The sequence below is a fragment of the Acomys russatus genome, chromosome 19 (assembly GCF_903995435.1).
Source record: "Acomys russatus chromosome 19, mAcoRus1.1, whole genome shotgun sequence".
NCBI lineage: Eukaryota > Metazoa > Chordata > Mammalia > Rodentia > Muridae > Acomys > Acomys russatus.
Genome location: NC_067155.1, coordinates 19,744,324 through 19,762,173, shown reverse-complemented (window position 1 = coordinate 19,762,173; position 17,850 = coordinate 19,744,324). Strand labels below are relative to the sequence as shown.

Sequence of the window (17,850 nt, the reverse complement as noted above, 5' to 3'; positions counted from 1 at the left end):
GGTTGTCTTTGTTGGTCAGTAGGAGGTGAAGTAGGGAGGTGACAGGTCAGCAGAGGGACAAGAGCCCCTTTTGGGGGCTTGTTGACCCCCAAGAGCCTTCCGTCCCGCTGTTGGGTGAGACTGGATAGCATACGGGAGCAGGTCTGAGAGTGATGGAAAGGCCAATGTGGGTCACATGAGTGGGACACAGATGTGGAACTGAAGTCCCTCGGGGCTTGAGGGGTTGGGGTTAGGGGCTGACAAGAGGGAGGAGAATCCTAGGCCCAGCCCGAGGGATGGGGTGTTCCCAGCAGGAGTGGAGGGGGGGGAGGACCTGCATGATTGGGTAAGGACATACGGGAACTGGCCTGTGGGCTGTGGCAACAGCCTGCTTGCTGTGCAAGTCCAGATCCCTGTGCCAGGAAGCTCTGAAAGAGGCCCTGCAGACGCCGCAGCCCTGAACATAAACCCCTACGTGGTAGGCCTGTGGGGAGTCAAGGGTAAACACTTGGCGCTGTGCAGTCGACGTGGTGCGGTTTTATTACTGTCCAGCAGAATGCGGAGGGGTTTGCAGCCGCCCCCAGGCACCCTCCGTGCAGATGGATGGAGGCCTTGGGATAGACACACCTCCGTTGGAACTCGCCTGGGGTGCCACTGCTCCAAAAGGGTGTGGGACTTTGGGGGTAAAGGGGAATAAAGGACAGAGTCCTTCAAAAGGGGGGGTGTCACGGGCTGCAGAAGTGGGTACAGCCTGGGAATCGGTTGCGTTGTTTCGACAAGCCACCCGTAAGCCCCCACGATGATGATGGAGAGGTGACTGTCCCACTAATAGTAGAGTTCCTGGTCCCACCAGCCTGGAGGACAGAGGAGAGACGAAACTCAGTCTGAGATGCACACGCAAGAACAAAGGTTACAAACAAGTAGTGCTTTTAGAGGGACAAAGGCTTGAAGTCATGTCAAGGGTCAGAGGTCAGGGAGCTGCTCTTAAGACCCATTCAGTCCCCCAACTCCCAGGGTCCCCCTCCCGGTCCCTCTCCCCCTCCCCCCCCCCAGCCTCCACACTCACTCCCTGGGCAACAGCGAACTCCAAGTTTCCGGATCTCATCATAGACAAAGATGAGGAGGCCGAAGGGCATGGGGACCAGCCACCACTGGAACCTGAAGGGCAGGTGAGGGATGACAGGGTCAAGGCTGTTGCCCAGGTCTGTATCCCATGTGCCCCCACCATCCCTTTGCCAGCGCCTCACAGGCTCACCGGATGGGCATGAAGTTGAAGATGTTGGGCATCCCTGGGCAGTAGCACAGGAAGCAGCCAATACAGACCTGGAACACAATGGCGATCACCAGGATCCTGTTCCTGTGGGGGGAGGGGGCACTCAGACTGGCAGGCCAGGCGCTGAGACGGACCAGCCACCTGAGGTTGGAGATCAGGAGGAACTTAGGGAGGTCCTAGACCTGTGACCTCAGGAGCAGGAGCTAGCCCTTTTGGCCTCAGCCCATGATTAAGAAGGGTCCTGATAGGCAGGGCGGTGGTGATGCAAGCCTTTAATCCCAGCACTCAGGGAGGCAGAGGCAGGTGGATCGCTGTGAGTTTGAGGCCAGCCTGGTCTACAAAGTGAGTCCAGGACAGCCAAGGCTACACAGAGAAACCCTGTCTTCAAAAACAAAAACAAAAAAGAAGGGCCCTGATGTCCAGCTAAGACCATATTTCCGTATTTCCAAGGAGGTTTACACCCAGCTCACTACATTTGGTGCTGGCATTTGCTGTTTGGGAGCTGGTAGGATGTGAAATTGGGGGCCGGGGGGCAGGGGCTGGGGCCAGTTGGGGGCACCTGAAGAACCCCTGCTGGAAAGCAGAGAGGCGGCGAGTCTTGCGGATGAGGACGTCAGCGATCTGGCACATCTCGATGCTGATGAAGAACACGGTGTAGCAGGTATACTGCTGGTACAGACGCTGACCAAATGTCTGCAGGCCAGGGGGACAGGGGCAGCCTGAGCCTGGGTGAGAGAGCCTCTGCCACCCCGTGGGGGGACAGGGGCAGCCTGAGCCTGGGTGAGAGAGCCCCTGCCACCCCGTTGGGCACTGAGGTCCCTAAGCTCCCTTCTGTCACATCGCAGGCTGGGCTGCAGGGTCCCAGCATCTACAGGGGCTTGGGTAGCTCTGCCTGAACTGACAGGTGGGCCATGGGGGTTTCCTAGGAGAGAGAGCACGATCAAGTGAGGAGCCTGGGAAGGGGAATTGGGGGATCTTCAGAGAAAGGTGACAGGGACCAAGGAGTAGCAGCAGAGATGCATGCCCCACACGGGGGCAACTGCCATATGTGCTGTTCCTTCAGCGCCCACTGTGTGTGTGTGTGTGTGTGTGTGTGTGTGTGTGTGTGTGTGAGACTATGTAGCCTGGCTGGTCTAGAACTCAATTATACATAGACCAGGCTGGCCTGGAACTCACAGGTAACAGTGTGTAACTGAAACAGCAGACTGACAGGTGTCAGACTCCCCGAGAGGCCCCACTCCCAGAGTTTCTGACCAGAGGCCTTGAGGTGGGGGCCTAATAACTTGCATTTCTTTGACTCGCTTTGCAGACCAGGCTGGCCTTGAACTCACAGAAATCTGCCTGAATTTGGCTGGGATAGGCTGGAGAAGGGGGACGCAGACAGGCCAAACGGCTTGTAGGATCGATACAGTACAGTGAATCCAGGATAGCCCCAGGCTCTGCATTTTTTTTTTTAAAGATTTACTTATTATTTATACAGTATTCTGCCCAAATGTGTGCCTGCCGTCCACAAGAGGGCACCAGATCTCATTACAGGTGGCTGCAAGCCACTCTGTGGTTGCTGGGACTTGAACTCAGGACCTTTGGAAGAGCAGCCGGTGTTCTTAACCTCTGAGGCACCTCTCCAGCCCCCAGACTCTGCATTCTTAACTGTGACAGTGGCTCTGGGGAATTTCCTGCTCTGTAACCCATTACTCTTCAAGACAAACTAAACACAGCTGGCCCCACTGCCCTTCAAGCCTTCAGTGACATAGGTGCCACACACCAGAACTCTGTGAATGACATCACTTAGGAAAATGACAAAAAAGGACCAGTTGAGCCTGAGATAAAGTCATCTGTCAGTGCAGCAAGGGGGTCACCTCTACCGTGGAGCCAAGGACGGTGAGGGAAAGTCTCCCCAGCAATCACAGACCAAGCCAGATATGTCACCGGGTAAGAGGGCATGGCAAGGGATGGCAGGCAGAGCTCACCCACTCCTGGCCGTAGCTATCTTGAAGATCTTGTAGGTGGCGATCTTCCCACTGTGGCCGCAGCCCAACACACAGCAGAGGAAACCAGCCCTCCTGAGCCATGGCTGTGAAGTAGTCAGCAAAGCCCGCAAACGACTGGATGGCGCCTGGGGGAGGGGGCCAGACACAGGAGTGCGGCAGCAGAGACGGGGAGGGCCAGACACAGGAGTGCGCAACAGAGACAGCGGCAGACACACAAAACCAGGCACGCACACAGAGCAGGGACACGGGCCGCAGCCAGGAAGCCCACGGCACGCAGGCAGTGCCTCGGGGGCCCAATCTCAGGGGGCCCTGCCTCGGGGGCCCAGTCTTGGGGGCCCAGTCTCAGGCCACAAGGCTCACCAATCTGGAAATAGGAATAAGCAGCCAGCGGTTCGTTGACCAGCCGGTCACGCCTGGGGTTCCGTGGACGCAGGTGCATGATGTCGCTCTCCGCCTTCTCGTACGCCAGGGACACAGACGGGAACTAGGGCAGAAGGGAACAGGGCTGAGGGTAGTCTGGGCCACCAACTCCGTTCACTCTGAAGCCAACACACACACCATACACACACGTACACACATACACACACCACACACATACACCACACACACACGCCATACATACACACACACACGTACACACACACGTACACACACCACACACACACACACACCACACCACACGACCACACTTGCCCCAACAACCTGGGCCACTTGGCTGGTATGCAGGTTGCATGTCTGGAGTCTGCCTTTTGTTTGTTTTGTTTAAGACGGGGGTCTTATGTAGCTGAGGCTGGCCTCAATCTGACCGTGTTGCTGAGGCTGGCCCTGAACTGATCTTCCCACCTTTTCCTCCCAAGGGTTAGGATTACAGGCGTGCATCGGCACACTTGGCAGACGTCTGCTTTTCTCCCACTAGCTAGCTCTTTGGCTGGCTCCCCTCCGCCCCCATCACTCCTGTCCTCTTCTCTTGCTCTGTTTCCTGCCTTCCTTTTCCCTCCTCCCTCCCTTGCCCCTCACCCACCCTTCTCTCTACGGGCTTGCTGTGTAGCCTCGGCTGACCCTGAACTCACTATGTAGCCCAGGAGAACCTCAACCCCATGGGCCTCCTCTCTTTGCTCCCCACATGCTAGGAGCTCAGGCATGTGCCCAAACACTTTACTCTATCGCTTTGAAGCTGTCTTGAGTCACATTCATTCTCTCTCTCCTGCCTCTGTCTCTGTCTCTCTGTCTCTCCGTCTCTCCGTCTCTGTCTTTCTGTCTCTCCATCTCTGTCTCTCTCTGTCTCTGTCTCTCTGTCTCTGTCTCTCTCGCCTCTGTCGCTGTCTCTCTCTGTCTCTGTCTCTCTGTCTCTGTCTTTCTGTCTCTCCGTCTCTGTCTCTGTCTCTCTGTCTCTGTCTTTCTGTCTCTCCATCTCTGTCTCTCTCTGTCTCTGTCTCTCTGTCTCTGTCTCTCTCGCCTCTGTCTCTGTCTCTGTGTCTCTGTCTTTGTCTGTCTCTCTCGCCTCTGTCTCTGTCTCTCTCTGTCTCTGTCTCTCTGTCTCTGTCTTTCTGTCTCTCCGTCTCTGCCTCTGTCTCTCTGTCTCTGTCTTTCTGTCTCTCCGTCTCTGTCTCTCTCTGTCTCTGTCTCTCTGTCTCTGTCTTTCTGTCTCTCCATCTCTGTCTCTCTCTGTCTCTCTGTCTCTGTCTTTCTGTCTCTCCATCTCTGTCTCTCTCTGTCTCTGTCTCTCTGTCTCTGTCTTTCTGTCTCTCCATCTCTGTCTCTCTCTGTCTCTGTCTCTCTGTCTCTGTCTCTGTCTCTCTGTCTCTCTCGCCTCTGTCTCTGTCTCTCTCTGTCTCTTACTCTCTCTCTCTGTCTCTGTGTCTCTCTGTCTCTGTCTCTCTCTCATGTGTGTGTGTGTGTGTGTGTTCATGCGTGTGCTCTGTCCCCTCTTCACTCCTGTCCGTGATGTGTAAAGGGAGAGTCCATGCTGGGATGGCCTGGGATGGCCGCAGAGTAGACTGGTGAGGTGCACCAGCCCTAGGGAACATAGTTGCCTGAGCTCAGATTCCAGCTGGGGCCCCTAAATTAGCTTATCTGTGCCTCAGTCACATGACCAGCAAGATGGGGAGAATCACAAGAAAGCCCATCCCCTGGGGCAGTGATGGGGACATTATGTAAATTAGTGTGGGCCTAGCCTAGGAAGTGGGCCCTTTGCTGCCTTTGGGGCTGCCTTCCAAAGGGGGTCTGCTGTCTGTGTCTGCTGTCTATGTCTGCTGTCTATGTCTGCTGTCATCTGTGTCTGCTGTCATCTGTGTCTGTGTCTGTGTCTACTATCTATGTCTGCTGTCTATGTCTGCTGTCATCTGTGTCTGTGTCTGCTGTCATCTGTGTCTGCTGTCTGTGTCTGTGTCTGCTGTCTGTGTCTGCTGTCTAGGTCTGCTGTCATCTGTGTCTACTGTCTGTGTCTGCTGTCTGTGTCTGCTGTCTGTGTCTGCTGTCTGTGTCTGTGTCTGTGTCTGCTGTCTGTGTCTGCTGTCTGTGTCTGTGTCTGCTGTCTGTGTCTGCTGTCTATGTCTGCTGTCGTCTGTGTCTGCTGTCTATGTCTGCTGTCATCTGTGTCTGCTGTCTGTGTCTGTGTCTGCTGTCTGTGTCTGCTGTCTGTGTCTGCTGTCTGTGTCTGTGTCTGTGTCTGCTGTCTGTGTCTGCTGTCTATGTCTGCTGTCGTCTGTGTCTGCTGTCTGTGTCTGTGTCTGCTGTCTGTGTCTGCTGTCTGTGTCTGTGTCTGTGTCTGCTGTCTGTGTCTGCTGTCTGTGTCTGCTGTCTGTGTCTGTGTCTGTGTCTGCTGTCTGTGTCTGCTGTCTATGTCTGCTGTCGTCTGTGTCTGCTGTCTGTGTCTGTGTCTGCTGTCTGTGTCTGCTGTCTGTGTCTGTGTCTGCTGTCTGTGTCTGCTGTCTGCTGTCTGTGTCTATGTCTGCTGTCTGCTGTCTGTGTCTGCTGTCTGTGTCTGCTGTCTGTGTCTGCTGTCTGCTGTCTGCTGTCTGCTGTCTGTGTCTGTGTCTGCTGTCTGCTGTCTGTGTCTGTGTCTGTGTCTGTGTCTGCTGTCTGTGTCTGTGTCTGCTGTCTGTGTCTGTGTCTGTGTCTGTGTCTGTGTCTGCTGTCTGTGTCTGCTACCCCTTTGGAGCTAGATAACTATGTTTGCAAACATCTCTATTTATTCTTTTTTTTTTTTTTTTTTTTAAAGCAGGCTCTCACTGTGTAGGCCAGGCTGGCCTCAAACTTGATAACCTCCTGTCCCTGCCTCTTTTTTTTTTTTTTTTTTTTTTTTTTTTTTGCATTATAATTTTTTAATTAAGTCATATTACATCTCAATTGTTATCGCATCCCGTGTGTCCTCCCATTCCTCCCTTCCTCCTACTTTCCCCCTATTCCCCTCCCCTATGACTGTGACTGAGGGGGACCTCCTCCCCCTGAATATGATCCTAGGGTATCAGGTCTCTTCTTGGTAGTCTGCTGTCCTTCCGCTGAGTGCCACCGTGCCTCCCCATCAAGGAGATGTGGTCAAATACAGGGCACCAGAGTTCATGTGAAAGTCAGTCTCCTGTCTCTGCCTCTTAGCGTGTGTGCTAGGATTACAGGCACACGTCCAGCTGGCATCTGTTTGTCTGAGCGTCTCTGAACCCATGGTTCTCTCCCTGCCTACCCGCCTGCCTGCCAACCTCCATGTCTACCTATTTCTGGATGTCTGTTGATGTAAAAAATAATTATAGTGCGGGCGGTGGTGGCGCACGCCTTTAATCCCAGCACTGGGGAGGCAGAGGCAGGCGGATCGCTGTGAGTTCGAGGCCAGCCTGGTCTACAAAGTGAGTCCAGAACAGTCAAGGCTACACAGAGAGACCCTGTCTCAAAAGACAACAACAAAAGATTATAGTGACCCTGGGGTCGGTGGGGGGGGGGGTGGGGGGGGACATGCTGGCACCAGACTGGAGACTCACGATGTCTGTGCAGAGTTCTATGAAGAGAATGGTGATGCACCCGAGGGGCAGGGGCACACTGACAGTGATGTAGATGAGGTAGGGTGTCAGTTCCGGAATGTTCTTGGTCAGCGTATAGGCGATAGATTTCTTCAGGTTGTCAAAGATCAGCCGGCCTGTTGGGGGGCGGGGTGAGGAGGCAGAGCAGGTGCCAACCCCCCTTCCAAAACTGGCTTCCTCCTGAGCCCCTCATGGCCTGCCCTCCCCCGCCCTTCCCTAGCAGGGCACAGACCCTGTTCCACGCCCGTCACGATGGAAGCAAAGTTGTCATCCAGCAGGATCATGTCAGCAGCATTTTTGGCAGCATCCGAGCCAGCGATGCCCATGGCTACGCCAATGTCCGCTTTCTTCAGGGCCGGGGAGTCATTCACACCATCCCCTGTCACGGCCACAATGGCACCCTGAGGGCAAGCAGGTCCGGTGAGTAGGCTGTCAGAGAGGCGGCAGCAGCGGCAATGGCGAAAGTGGTGGGCCGGCCTAGCCCACCCCGCCAGCCTCCTCAGCAGGGCCTCACCAGTCGCTGACAGCTCTCCACGATCACCAGCTTCTGCTGGGGGCTGGTTCGAGCAAACACCATCTCGGGGTGGGTGCGCAGCGCCTCTACCAGCTCAGACGGGTCCATGTCTTTCAGCTGCATACCGTTGATCACGCAGGCCCGGGCGTCCCTGCAGCGGGTGTCGGGGGAGGGTCTCACTGGGGTGACGGTCGGTGTGGGGTCTGGGAGGGAACCACAGGGAAGGGCTGGCAGGTGCTTACTTCCGGTTAACCTGGTCTACGGGCACGCGGAGGCGGGCGGCAATGTCCTCCACTGTCTCGCTGCCTTCCGAGATGATGCCCACGCTGGCTGCGATGGCCTTGGCTGTGATGGGATGGTCACCCGTCACCATGATCACCTGTGGAAAGGCCAGCATTACCCTTCACCCCTCCAGATCTCCCCGGTCGATATCTGCTGACACAATCCTTATTTCCACAAGCGTGACCTCCTGCTGTGTCTACGACCAAAAGAGGCAACTGTGCCTCCCTGTCTTTATGCATTGGCATTCTAGCACAGGAAGATAACAGGACAAGCGAACTGCGTACGTAGGACATTGAGAGGCAGAGATGAGCTTAGACCTCTCTGAGGAGGTGACATTATGAGCAAAGATCTAAAAATGATGGGCTGGAGAGACAGCTCAGAGGTTAAGAGTACTGTGTGTTCTTCCAAAGGTCCTGAGTTCAATTCCCAGCAACCACATGGTGGCTCACATCCATCTATAGTGAGGTCTGGTGCCCTCTTCTGGCCTGCAGGTGCACATGCAGGCAGAGCACTGTATACATTATAAATAAATAAATCTTTAAAAATAAATAAATAAAAATGAGAGAGTTGGCCTCGTGGAAGGGACAGCCAGTGCAAAGGTCCTGCGGCAAGAATATAGCATCCACGGGCTAGAGAGATGGCTTAGAGGTTAAGAGCACTGTCTGTTCTTCCAGAGGTCCTGAGTTCAATCCCAGCAACCACATGGTGGCTCACAACCATCTGTAATGTGATCTGGCGCCCTCTTCTGGCCTGCAGATGTATGACAGACAAAGCACTGTATACATACTAATAAATAAATACGTATATAAAAAAAAGAATACAGCATCCTAAAGACCGGGGGCTGGGGGTAGGTAGAGGGCTGAGTGGCTCTTCCCAGGCAGTTGGTTGGAGTTCTCTGGACAAGATTGAGCAAATAAGCCCAGATGTGGCCAGTCAAGGTTTTCTAACCACCCAGCCACCAACGCTGGTTTGGGGATGATCGTGTGACCCTATTGAGCAGGGCAGGCGGGAACTGTAAACTGCAGTTACTGGAAGTGGAGGCAAGTTGTCATTTTTTCACACTTATGTTGGAGCACTGCTTGAGACTGAAGCCAGGAGAGACGGAAAAGGGAGCTTAAGACATGAAAAAGGGAGCTGGAGAGGTAGCTCAGCGGTTAAGAGGACCGTCTGCTCTACCAGAGGTCCTGAGTTCAATTCCCAGCAACCACATGGTGGCTCACAGCCATCTGTGATGTGATATGGTGCTCAGGCAGAGCACTGTGTACATAATAATAAATAAATCTTAAAAGAAAAAAGAAAGAAAGCCATGAAAAAGGGCAACTTCCTAGCTACACCGAGCCCCTGGATACAGCTTATATGTGTAGCTTCCTACCCCCAGAACTCCCGTATCTTGACGCAGTACGGTTTAACTCATGACAGTTACAGGTGGGTTTCTGTCATCCTTGCCCCCTCCCCGCCCCTCCACCGCCCCCCATACCCGGATGCCTGCCGTGCGGCATTTGAGCACAGCGTCAGGAACGGTGGCCCGAGGAGGGTCGATCATGGATACAAGTCCGGCAAAGCAGAGGCCACTGCTTGGAAAGTTCATGGCCTCCGCATCGAAGGCATAGCCCGGTGGGTAGTCCTTCTCGCTCAGGTAGAGCTGGCAGAAACCTGACCAGAAAACGGGTGGTGGTGGTGGGGGGAACGAGAGGAGTCTGGGCGGAGAGTGTACTAACAGGGCGGGAGGGGTCAGGAGGCTTGTGATAGAACCAGGTCCCTTGCACCATCTGTGGATGCCAGATCCTGAATCCACCCTCACCCAGCAGACAAGGAGACTGAGGTTTAGAGCTAGGCATGGGCTGTAACCCCAGCGCTCGGGAGGGAATTGCAGGCCAATCTGAGGTACCTTACACTCTTGAGAAGGAAGAAAACCTTTTCTTTCAAAGCTAAGGGAAAGGCAGAGTTGGACTGGGTCTGTGCCTTCCAGCGTTTCCAGGGGCTACAAAGTTTAAGGAGTGAAGACTAAACTTGGGGAAGGGTCAAAGATAATATAAAGGAGGGACATGGTGGCCCACTCCTTTAATCCCACACTGGGGAGGCAGAAAGCAAGCAGGTCTCTTGAGTTGGAAGCCAGCCTGGTCTACAGCGTGAGTTCTGGGACAGCCACGGCTACGTAGTAAGACTGGCTCAAAGTATCAGGGTAAAAAGATCAGGACTGACACAGGGAAGGTAAAATCAAGGGTGAGCGCTGGGGCAGACCACCCCCTGGGCCAGAGGTGGGAGAGGCTAGGGCTAGCAACCGTATAGTCTTGAATGGCACGCACGAGGCCGTGGGCTCCATCCGCAGGACCACACGAAAAACCACAGGAAAGCACAGTGGTCAGGTCCGGCCCAGGAAGTTTGGAAGGGTCTGTGCCCACCCCTGTTCACACACCGCCATGCCCATGCCGGCCCTCACCAAGAACTCGTTCTCCCAGGCCTCCCAGGCTGAGGTAGGCAGTCTGGAAGGCCTCACGCCACTGCTCGTCCAAGGGCAGCTCCTGGCCCTTGATGAGAATGGAGCTGCAGCGCTCCAGCACGCGCTCGGGGGCGCCCTTCATCACCAGCAAGTGCCGGGGGTCGCGCGGATCCTCGAGCGTGTGGATGGACAGCTGTTGACACAGAGTTAGCAGCAAGGAGCTGGGCCGGGTCGGTGGGCGTGGCCACGCCGAGGGGCGTGGTTACAAGGGAGGCGGGGCCTAAGGGAGCAGGGTCCTGGCCATAGCAGAGCTCGCGTGTGGGCGTGGTCTAGTCACACGTGGGCTGGGTTGTGAGCCGGGATGGATAGGGAATTGAGGCTCCTCCCCTCCCGCTGTGGGCGTGGCCATTGGGGATTTGGGGGGGGTGAATACGGAATTGAGGCTCCGCCCCTCCCATTGTGGGCGTGGCCATTGGGGATATGTGGGGGATGGATAGGGAGGGAATTGAGGCTCCTCCCCTCCCATTGTGGGCGTGGCCATTGGGGATTTGGGGGGTGGATGGGGGGAATTGAGGCTCCTCCCCTCCCATTGTGGGCGTGGCCATTGTGGATTTTGGGGGGTGGATAGGGAGGGAATTGAGGCTCCTCCCCTCCCATTGTGGGCGTGGCCATTGTGGATTTGGGGGGTGGATAGGGAGGGAATTGAGGCTCCTCCCCTCCCATTGTGGGCGTAGCCATTGTGGATTTTGGGGGATGGATGGGGAAATTGAGGCTCCGCCCCTCCCGTTGTGGGCGTGGCCACTGGGGATTTTGGGGGGTGGGCGGGGGCGGTGCTCAGAGCCCAGCGCACCTGGAACTTGTTGGTGGAGTTGAAGGGGATCTCACAAACTTTGGGGAAGCGGTCCCGGTAACCCATGGCGTTGCCCAGTGTCAGCTCCGAGAACTTGAGCAGCGCGGTCTCAGACGCGTCTCCGATCACGATGCGCTGGGGAGCAGGGTCCGGTGTGAGGGTGGAAGCCTGTCGTCACCAGGCTCCAGACGTCACCCCCCGGGAGGAATCCCCAGGTCTCTCACCTTGGGCACCGGCACCGCATCCTGGCCGGACTTGAAGGCGGCGCGGTTGCACAGGGTGAGCACGCGGCACAGCGCCCGCCATGTCTCCGAGGACTGGTCGAACGTCTGCCCTGGAGACCAGACGTCTGGGCTAGGACTTGGTGGGAATGGATCTCCCGAACCAGAGCCAAGCCTTTCTTTTTCTTTCTCTCTTTTTAAAAATTTATTTATATATTTATTTATTTATTGGTTTTTCGACCAGGGTTTCTCTGTGTAGCCTTGGCTGTCCTAGACTCGCTTTGTAGACCAGGCTGGCCTCGAACTCACAGCGATCCACCCGCCTCTGCCTCCAGAGTGCTGGGATTAAAGACCTGCGCCACCACCGCCCCCCGGCGAGCCAAGCCTTTCTTGATGCGTTCAGTCCCCTCCCCAGTCATGGGTAGTACCCCAAGACAGCTTTCTCCAAACACTGTAGAAGAGATCCTCCTGAAGACCGGATTCCCCTCACAGGACCCAGGGCCTGCTCCCCTCGCTAACGCGGAGCCTGCCTCAGGCTCCCCGTCAGGCTCCCCGGCTTCATTCGGTCCTGGTGCCTTCCCGTCCCACCCCCACACCTGACTGGTCCTCCGTGGTGTCTGCCGTGTGGATGTGATTGTCGAACCACAGATGGGACACGGTCATGCGGTTCTGCGTGAGAGTTCCTGTCTTGTCTGAGCAGATGACGGACGTGGAGCCCAGGGTCTCCACCGCTTCTAGGTTTTTGACCACGCAGTTTTTACTGGCCAGCCTCTTTGCTGTCAGTGACAGGCAGACCTGCGGACAGATGGGGGGAGGGAGGAGGGGAAGAGGATGGGGCGGGGGAGGGGACGGGATGGGGGGGGGGGGATGGATGGAACACTGACACAGCCAGGCCCCATACCGGCCCTTCCTGTAGTATACAGCCACCGCACTTTGCAAGATTCCTCGGGCCAAAAAGACAAAACAGGCTTCTTCTTCTTCTTCTTCTTCTTCTTCTTCCCTCCAAGCTGTTTTGCGGCCCATGTTTTTATTTCCTCGGTATTCCCAGATACTCTCTCTCTGAGATGTCCCAGCTCACATCAACACAATGAAAAAAAGGAAAGAATTTCCCAGCCTCCCTCCTGTGGGTCGGTCTTGAGCTTGGGCTGACTTATTTTCTTTATTTCTTATTTTTATTTTTATTTTATTGTCCTTATTTTCCTTGGTCCAGGACCCGACTTATTCTCTGAGCCCTGGTGTGTGACACGGGGAGCAGCTGGTAAATGTTTTGTTTGTTTCTTGTTGTTTCTGAGACAGGGTCTCTCTGTGTAGCCCTGGCTGTCCTGGGCTCGCTTTGTAGACCAGGTTGGCCTCGAACTCACAGCGATCCTCCTGCCTCTGCCTCCCCGAACGCTGAGATTAAAGGCGAGCGCCACCACCGCCCAGCGGTAAATGTTTACTGAGTGGGTGGATAGACAGGAGGGTGATGAAGGGAAGTTTGGTGGGATGATCCAACATGCGGCTTTCTGCTCCCCTCACTTCCTTCTATCCCCTCCCGCCCTCCAGCCCCCCAACCTACTCACTGTGACAGTAGCCAGCAGCCCCTCAGGCACATAGGCTACCACGATGGCCATAAAAAAGACCATGGCCCGAAGGAAGGTGTAGCCAATACACATGGCCACCACAAAGAACGTGGCGCCAAAGAGGATGGCCAGGCCAGCGATGATGTCCACGAAGTGCTCGATCTCAATCGCGATAGGCGTCTTCTCGTTTTCCACACCTGAGGCCAGCGACGCAATGCGCCCGATGATGGTGCGGTCGCCTGTACTCACCACCAGGCCCTGCGCCGTGCCTGCAGTTGTGACAAGTAAGAGAGTTCAGGGGTACGGTGGGCAGCATAAGACCGGTCCTCTGAGCCGGGCGTTGTGGCCCACGCCTTTAACCCTAGCACTTGGGAGGCAGAGGCAGGCAGATCCCCGTGAGTTCGAGGCCAGCCTGGTCCTGGTCTACAAAGCGAGTCCAAGACAGCCAAGGCTCCACAGAGAAACCCTGTCTCAAGAAAGAAAGAAAGAAAGAAAGAAAGAAAGAAAGAAAGAAAGAAAGAAAGAAGGTGCTCTGTGCTGGGGAGACATGTGGCATGCATCGCAGAAAACAAAATAAGGTGCTTTTGCAGGGGCGGGGGTTGAGACAGGGTCTCTCTGTGTAGCCCTGGCTGTCCTGGACTCGCTTTGTAGATCAGGCTGGCCTCGAACCTGCCTCTGCTGGGATTAAAGGTGTGCGCCGCCGCCGCCGCCGCCGCCGCCGCCACCCGGCTCAAAAAAGGGGGTTCTTAAGTGAAGTCGGGACAGGCTAGCGGTGTTGCACAGACCTTCCAGACACATAGTGGAGAAGAAGGCGATGTTGCGGGTCTCCAGGGGGCTCTCGTGCGTGCACTCCGGCGAGCGGGTCTGCGGTTCAGACTCTCCAGTGAGTGAGGAGTTGTCCACCTTGCAGCCCTGGGCCGACAGGATGCGGATGTCTGCTGGGACACGGTCCCCGCCTTTCATCTCCACCAGATCGCCCACCACGAGCTGATCCGCATTGATCTGGAACTTGTCCCCGTCTCGGATCACCGTGGCTTGCTGTGGGCAGGGGTAGGGGCGGCCATAGAGGTTGCTTACTGTCAAGGGGGCACGGGGGCGGGGCCAAAGATTGAGGGGGAGCCCTAGCGAGGGGGATGGAACGGGACGCCCCGCCCTTCCCCGCCCCCCCCCAGATGGCCTGAGGCGGGTTGGAGACGGAATCTGAAGAGATGGGGGAGGTCGTGGGGGTGGGGGTGGCAAGCTGGGGGACCCCACCTGGGGTACGAGATTCTTGAAGCTGGCGATGATGTTTGTGCTCTTGAACTCCTGGTAGTACCCAAAACAGCCAGTGACCACGACCACAGCAATGAGCGCCAGGGCCAGGTACAGCTGCAGGGTGAGACGCAGTCAAGCTTTATGCGCAGGAGCTGGGGAGGCCTTCGCCCCAAGGCCACCGCTCTGCTACAGAGACCCCCCCCCCCCCCGTGTTCTTGAGGTCACCTCCAGGGCTTCCTCAGTCTACCTGGAAGCCTCGTGTGCTATTCCCGCAGCCGAAGCCCTTGCGCCCATGTTGTACAAATGCCGCGTTCACTTTCCCGGTATCTAAAACGTCTTGTGTGAGCTCCCACGTCCCTCTGTGGTCCTGGGTCCATGTTTCTTCATCTAGTCCTGACTTCCCTAAGTCGTGCATCTGCCATGTCTCCTCGTGTTTCTTTTTTTTTTTTTTTTTTTTTTTCGAGGCAGGGTCTCTCTGTGTAGCCTTGGCTGTCCTGGACTCACTTTGTAGACCAGGCTGGCCTCGAACTCACAGCGATTCGCCTGCCTCTGCCTCCCGAGTGCTGGGATTAAAGGCTTGCGCCACCACCTCCCAGCTGTCTCCTCTGTGCCTCACGTTTCCGTTTTTTCTAGTCCACATGCCATCCTGTGCCCTTGTGTCCACCAGTCCCTGTGTCATCTCCATTCCTGTGTCTGTACTGCAGACCCTAATGCCCAAAACACCAAGTGTGTGTACCTCTGAGCACCAGCGCCATGTCACTTGACCGATGGCCTTCCGAGCCCTTTTCCAATGTCACACACCCCGTGTCCTCTGTCTGGCACTGACACAGGTCGAAGTCCTCTCTGCACCTCCATTTCCCTATCAGTGTTTTCATATCTACTGTCTGTGTCTCTGTGTGCTGTTCAGTGTTCTGTATATCTCAGCCCCAGTCCCTATGTCTCCTGTTTCATGTCCTTAGTTTGTCCTACATCCACGATTCTTCTTCCTTCTACTTCCTCTTTCTCCTCTTCTTCCCCCTCCTTCTCTTCCTCCTCCTCTTCTTTTTCTATCCATACTTAAAATTTGTAGTTCTATTTCCATACCTCCAAGAGTCATCAACAGCGTCCCTTGTGCCCTATTCCCCTCAGGTCTGTCCCACGGCCCAATGTCCTCCATCTCCCAGGATCCCTGTCTCTGGAACTGCATCTTAATGCTTCTGTGCCCTCACTCTACATCCCATTCAAGTCCTGGGCTCAGTGTCCTAGTTCCCCGGGAGGAGGGGCTCTCCCTGTGCCTGCCCCACGCCTGCCCCGCAGCACCCCCCACTCACGTTATCATCGGTGGTCAGGTCGCCCTCGCTGGCCTGGATGGCGAACGCAATGAGGCAGATAGCAGCTGCCACCCACATGAGGCACTGCAGACCGCCTGCCAGCTGCCGCGCAAATTTCACGTACTCTGGCGTGCCCCGGGGTGGCCGGAGCGCATTGGGCCCATCCCTCAGCAGCAGCTCAGCTGCCAGGCTCGCAGTCAGGCCCTGGGAGCGAACGGGCAGGTGTGGCCATGATGTAGGTCACAGGGTCTTGCCCCAACCCATCTGCTTTGGTCTCCTTCCCCCTTCTCCTCCTCTGTTCTTTCTTTTCCTCTCCTTCTTTCTTCCCTCTCCCTCCATCTTTCTCTTCTCTCTCTCTCCATCTCTCTTTCCCTCCCTTCCACCTTTGTTTTTCTGTCTCTTCTTCTCCTCCTCCTCCTACCCTCCTTCTCCTCATCTTCTTCTTCCCTCTCTCTCTCCATCTCTCCTTCCCTCTCCTCCGCCTTTGTTTCTCTGTCTCTTCCTTCTTCTTCTTCTCCTCCTCCTGCCCTGCCTCCTCCTCCTTTTCTTCTTCCTCTCTTTCTCCCTCTCCTCCACCTCTGTTTCTCTATATGTCTCTTCTCCTCCTCTTCTTCTCTCTCTCCCCTCTATTTCTCTCCCGTTCTCTTCATCTCTTCCTTTCTCTCTCCCCATCCTTCTTTCCTGCCCATCTTCTCTCCCCCCACTCTACCCCCTCCCCCCACTATGCCCCTCCCCACACTATACCCCCCCCACTATACCCACTCGCATCTCACCTTGGTGGTGCTGGTCTGGTACTTCTGCTCCAGCTCAGACACTGACAGCTGGTGGTCGTTCTAGGGGATGGTGCGGGACACTCACCGTCCTCGGCCTCTCACAGCCGGACCCTGCCCACAGCCCGGCTTCCCGTGCCCCACCTCGGTCGTGCCCAGGCCCCCGCCGCCCCAATGCTCACAATTTCCATCTCCTTCTTCATGTTCTCCAGCTTCTCCTTCTTCTTGCCCCCGCCGCCCGCTTTCTTCTTGCTCATCTTGGCCGCCATGTCCCCACCAGGGCCAGACCCCAGTTCCACCGAGTACAATTCATAATTCTCCTGGGGATGGGATGGAACAAAGTTGATGTCAGATGCCAATGAGACTTCTGCCTCCCCCCATGCCGAGCCTAAAAGATCCCCCCTGGGGTCGGGGGCACCACTCACTGCCTTCCCCATGGTGCCTGGTGCTCTGTCCTCTTTGGTCCACAGAGCATCCTAGGTCTGGACCAAGCTTGATATACCCAGGGTGGATGGGGGTGGGGCAGGGCCAGCTGATTGCAGCTGATTATGAGGCTCCTTGCGGGGTAACCTTCAGGCTTGGAAAGCTCAGACATTCTCTACTGGGCTGTTCCAAGCTGCCCAAACCCCATCGCCACCTGTCACTCAGATCAGGAACCCCTGGGTTATAACAGCCATATATCAGCAAGGAGAGGGGCAGACATGGGGCGCTCGCTCGGTGCCCGGCAGTGTGTTGAGAGTTTCACACATTCACTCATTTAACGCCCCTGTGAGGCGAGGAATACCCATCACAGGCGGGAAAACTGGGACACAGAGAGCTGAAGCCACTCACTCAACCCTAGTCTAGGACATGTTAGAGTCAGGACCAGGCTGATCACATACTCCATGTCCTCTTGTGAGCCCTACAGCATGTGCATGGTCACCTGTGTGACATCACATGTTTTCTCCCATTCCCACTGGGCAGAGACAGGAAACTGAGGCTTTGAGGAAGTTTGACAGGGTCCCACCAGCACAGTAAACCTCCAGCTGCTGCCCACAACTCCCAACCATCCCCCTATCACCCCACCCCAATCTGCTCAGAAGGAGCACACTGCAGAAAGGCTGTATCTAAGGGCCTTTGTCTGAGCTGAGTGCCAGGTGCCAGGAAGTCTAAGACACCCCTCCATGATCACAGGCAAGGGATCCCTTGGGGCAGCAAGTGAGGGGCTAGGCTGGGGAAGTGGTAGGACCTTTGGTATGATTTTGCAGTGGCCTCCCTTAGTGGGCATGTCTCCAAGGTATGTGTAGCCGATAAGATAATCACCTTGGGTAATGTCCTCCATGGGAGCAGGTCACCTGGGGAAGTAAGAAGTGGACAGCCTAAGCTCCCCAACACCGCCCTAGATGAAGAGCCCA

The 17,850-nt window shown here is 55.8% G+C and overlaps 1 protein-coding gene across 2 annotated transcripts; it reads right to left on the bottom strand.

Moving 5' to 3' along the window:
* Positions 1-804: 804 nt before the first annotated feature.
* Atp4a (ATPase H+/K+ transporting subunit alpha) lies at positions 805-16,893 on the bottom strand. 2 transcript variants are annotated; one of them, XM_051162678.1, is made up of 22 exons: positions 16,882-16,893; positions 16,639-16,776; positions 16,460-16,519; positions 15,687-15,890; positions 14,377-14,490; positions 13,908-14,160; positions 13,123-13,391; positions 12,157-12,355; positions 11,564-11,673; positions 11,340-11,474; positions 10,490-10,682; positions 9,527-9,702; positions 8,010-8,146; positions 7,768-7,918; positions 7,486-7,654; positions 7,215-7,369; positions 3,604-3,727; positions 3,223-3,368; positions 1,812-1,945; positions 1,235-1,336; positions 1,046-1,137; positions 805-833 (listed from the first exon to the last, which is right to left on the bottom strand). In XM_051162678.1, the coding sequence occupies exons 1-22, from the start codon at positions 16,891-16,893 to the stop codon at positions 805-807; spliced, it is 3,102 nt and encodes a 1,033-aa protein (XP_051018635.1). The 2 variants fall into 2 exon arrangements, with proteins under 2 accessions (XP_051018635.1, XP_051018636.1); XM_051162679.1 differs by having other exon boundaries at positions 7,795-7,918.
* Positions 16,894-17,850: the final 957 nt, after the last annotated feature.

Excerpts from the sequence above, each read along its gene's own strand:
- Atp4a (XM_051162678.1), bottom strand. Across the intron at positions 16,520-16,638 it reads TGAAGAAGGAGATGGAAATT|AACGACCACCAGCTGTCAGT; the intron begins GTGAGCATTGGG and ends ACCATCCCCTAG. Across the intron at positions 9,703-10,489 it reads CCTGGGAGAACGAGTTCTTG|GTTTCTGCCAGCTCTACCTG; the intron begins GTGAGGGCCGGC and ends TTTTCTGGTCAG.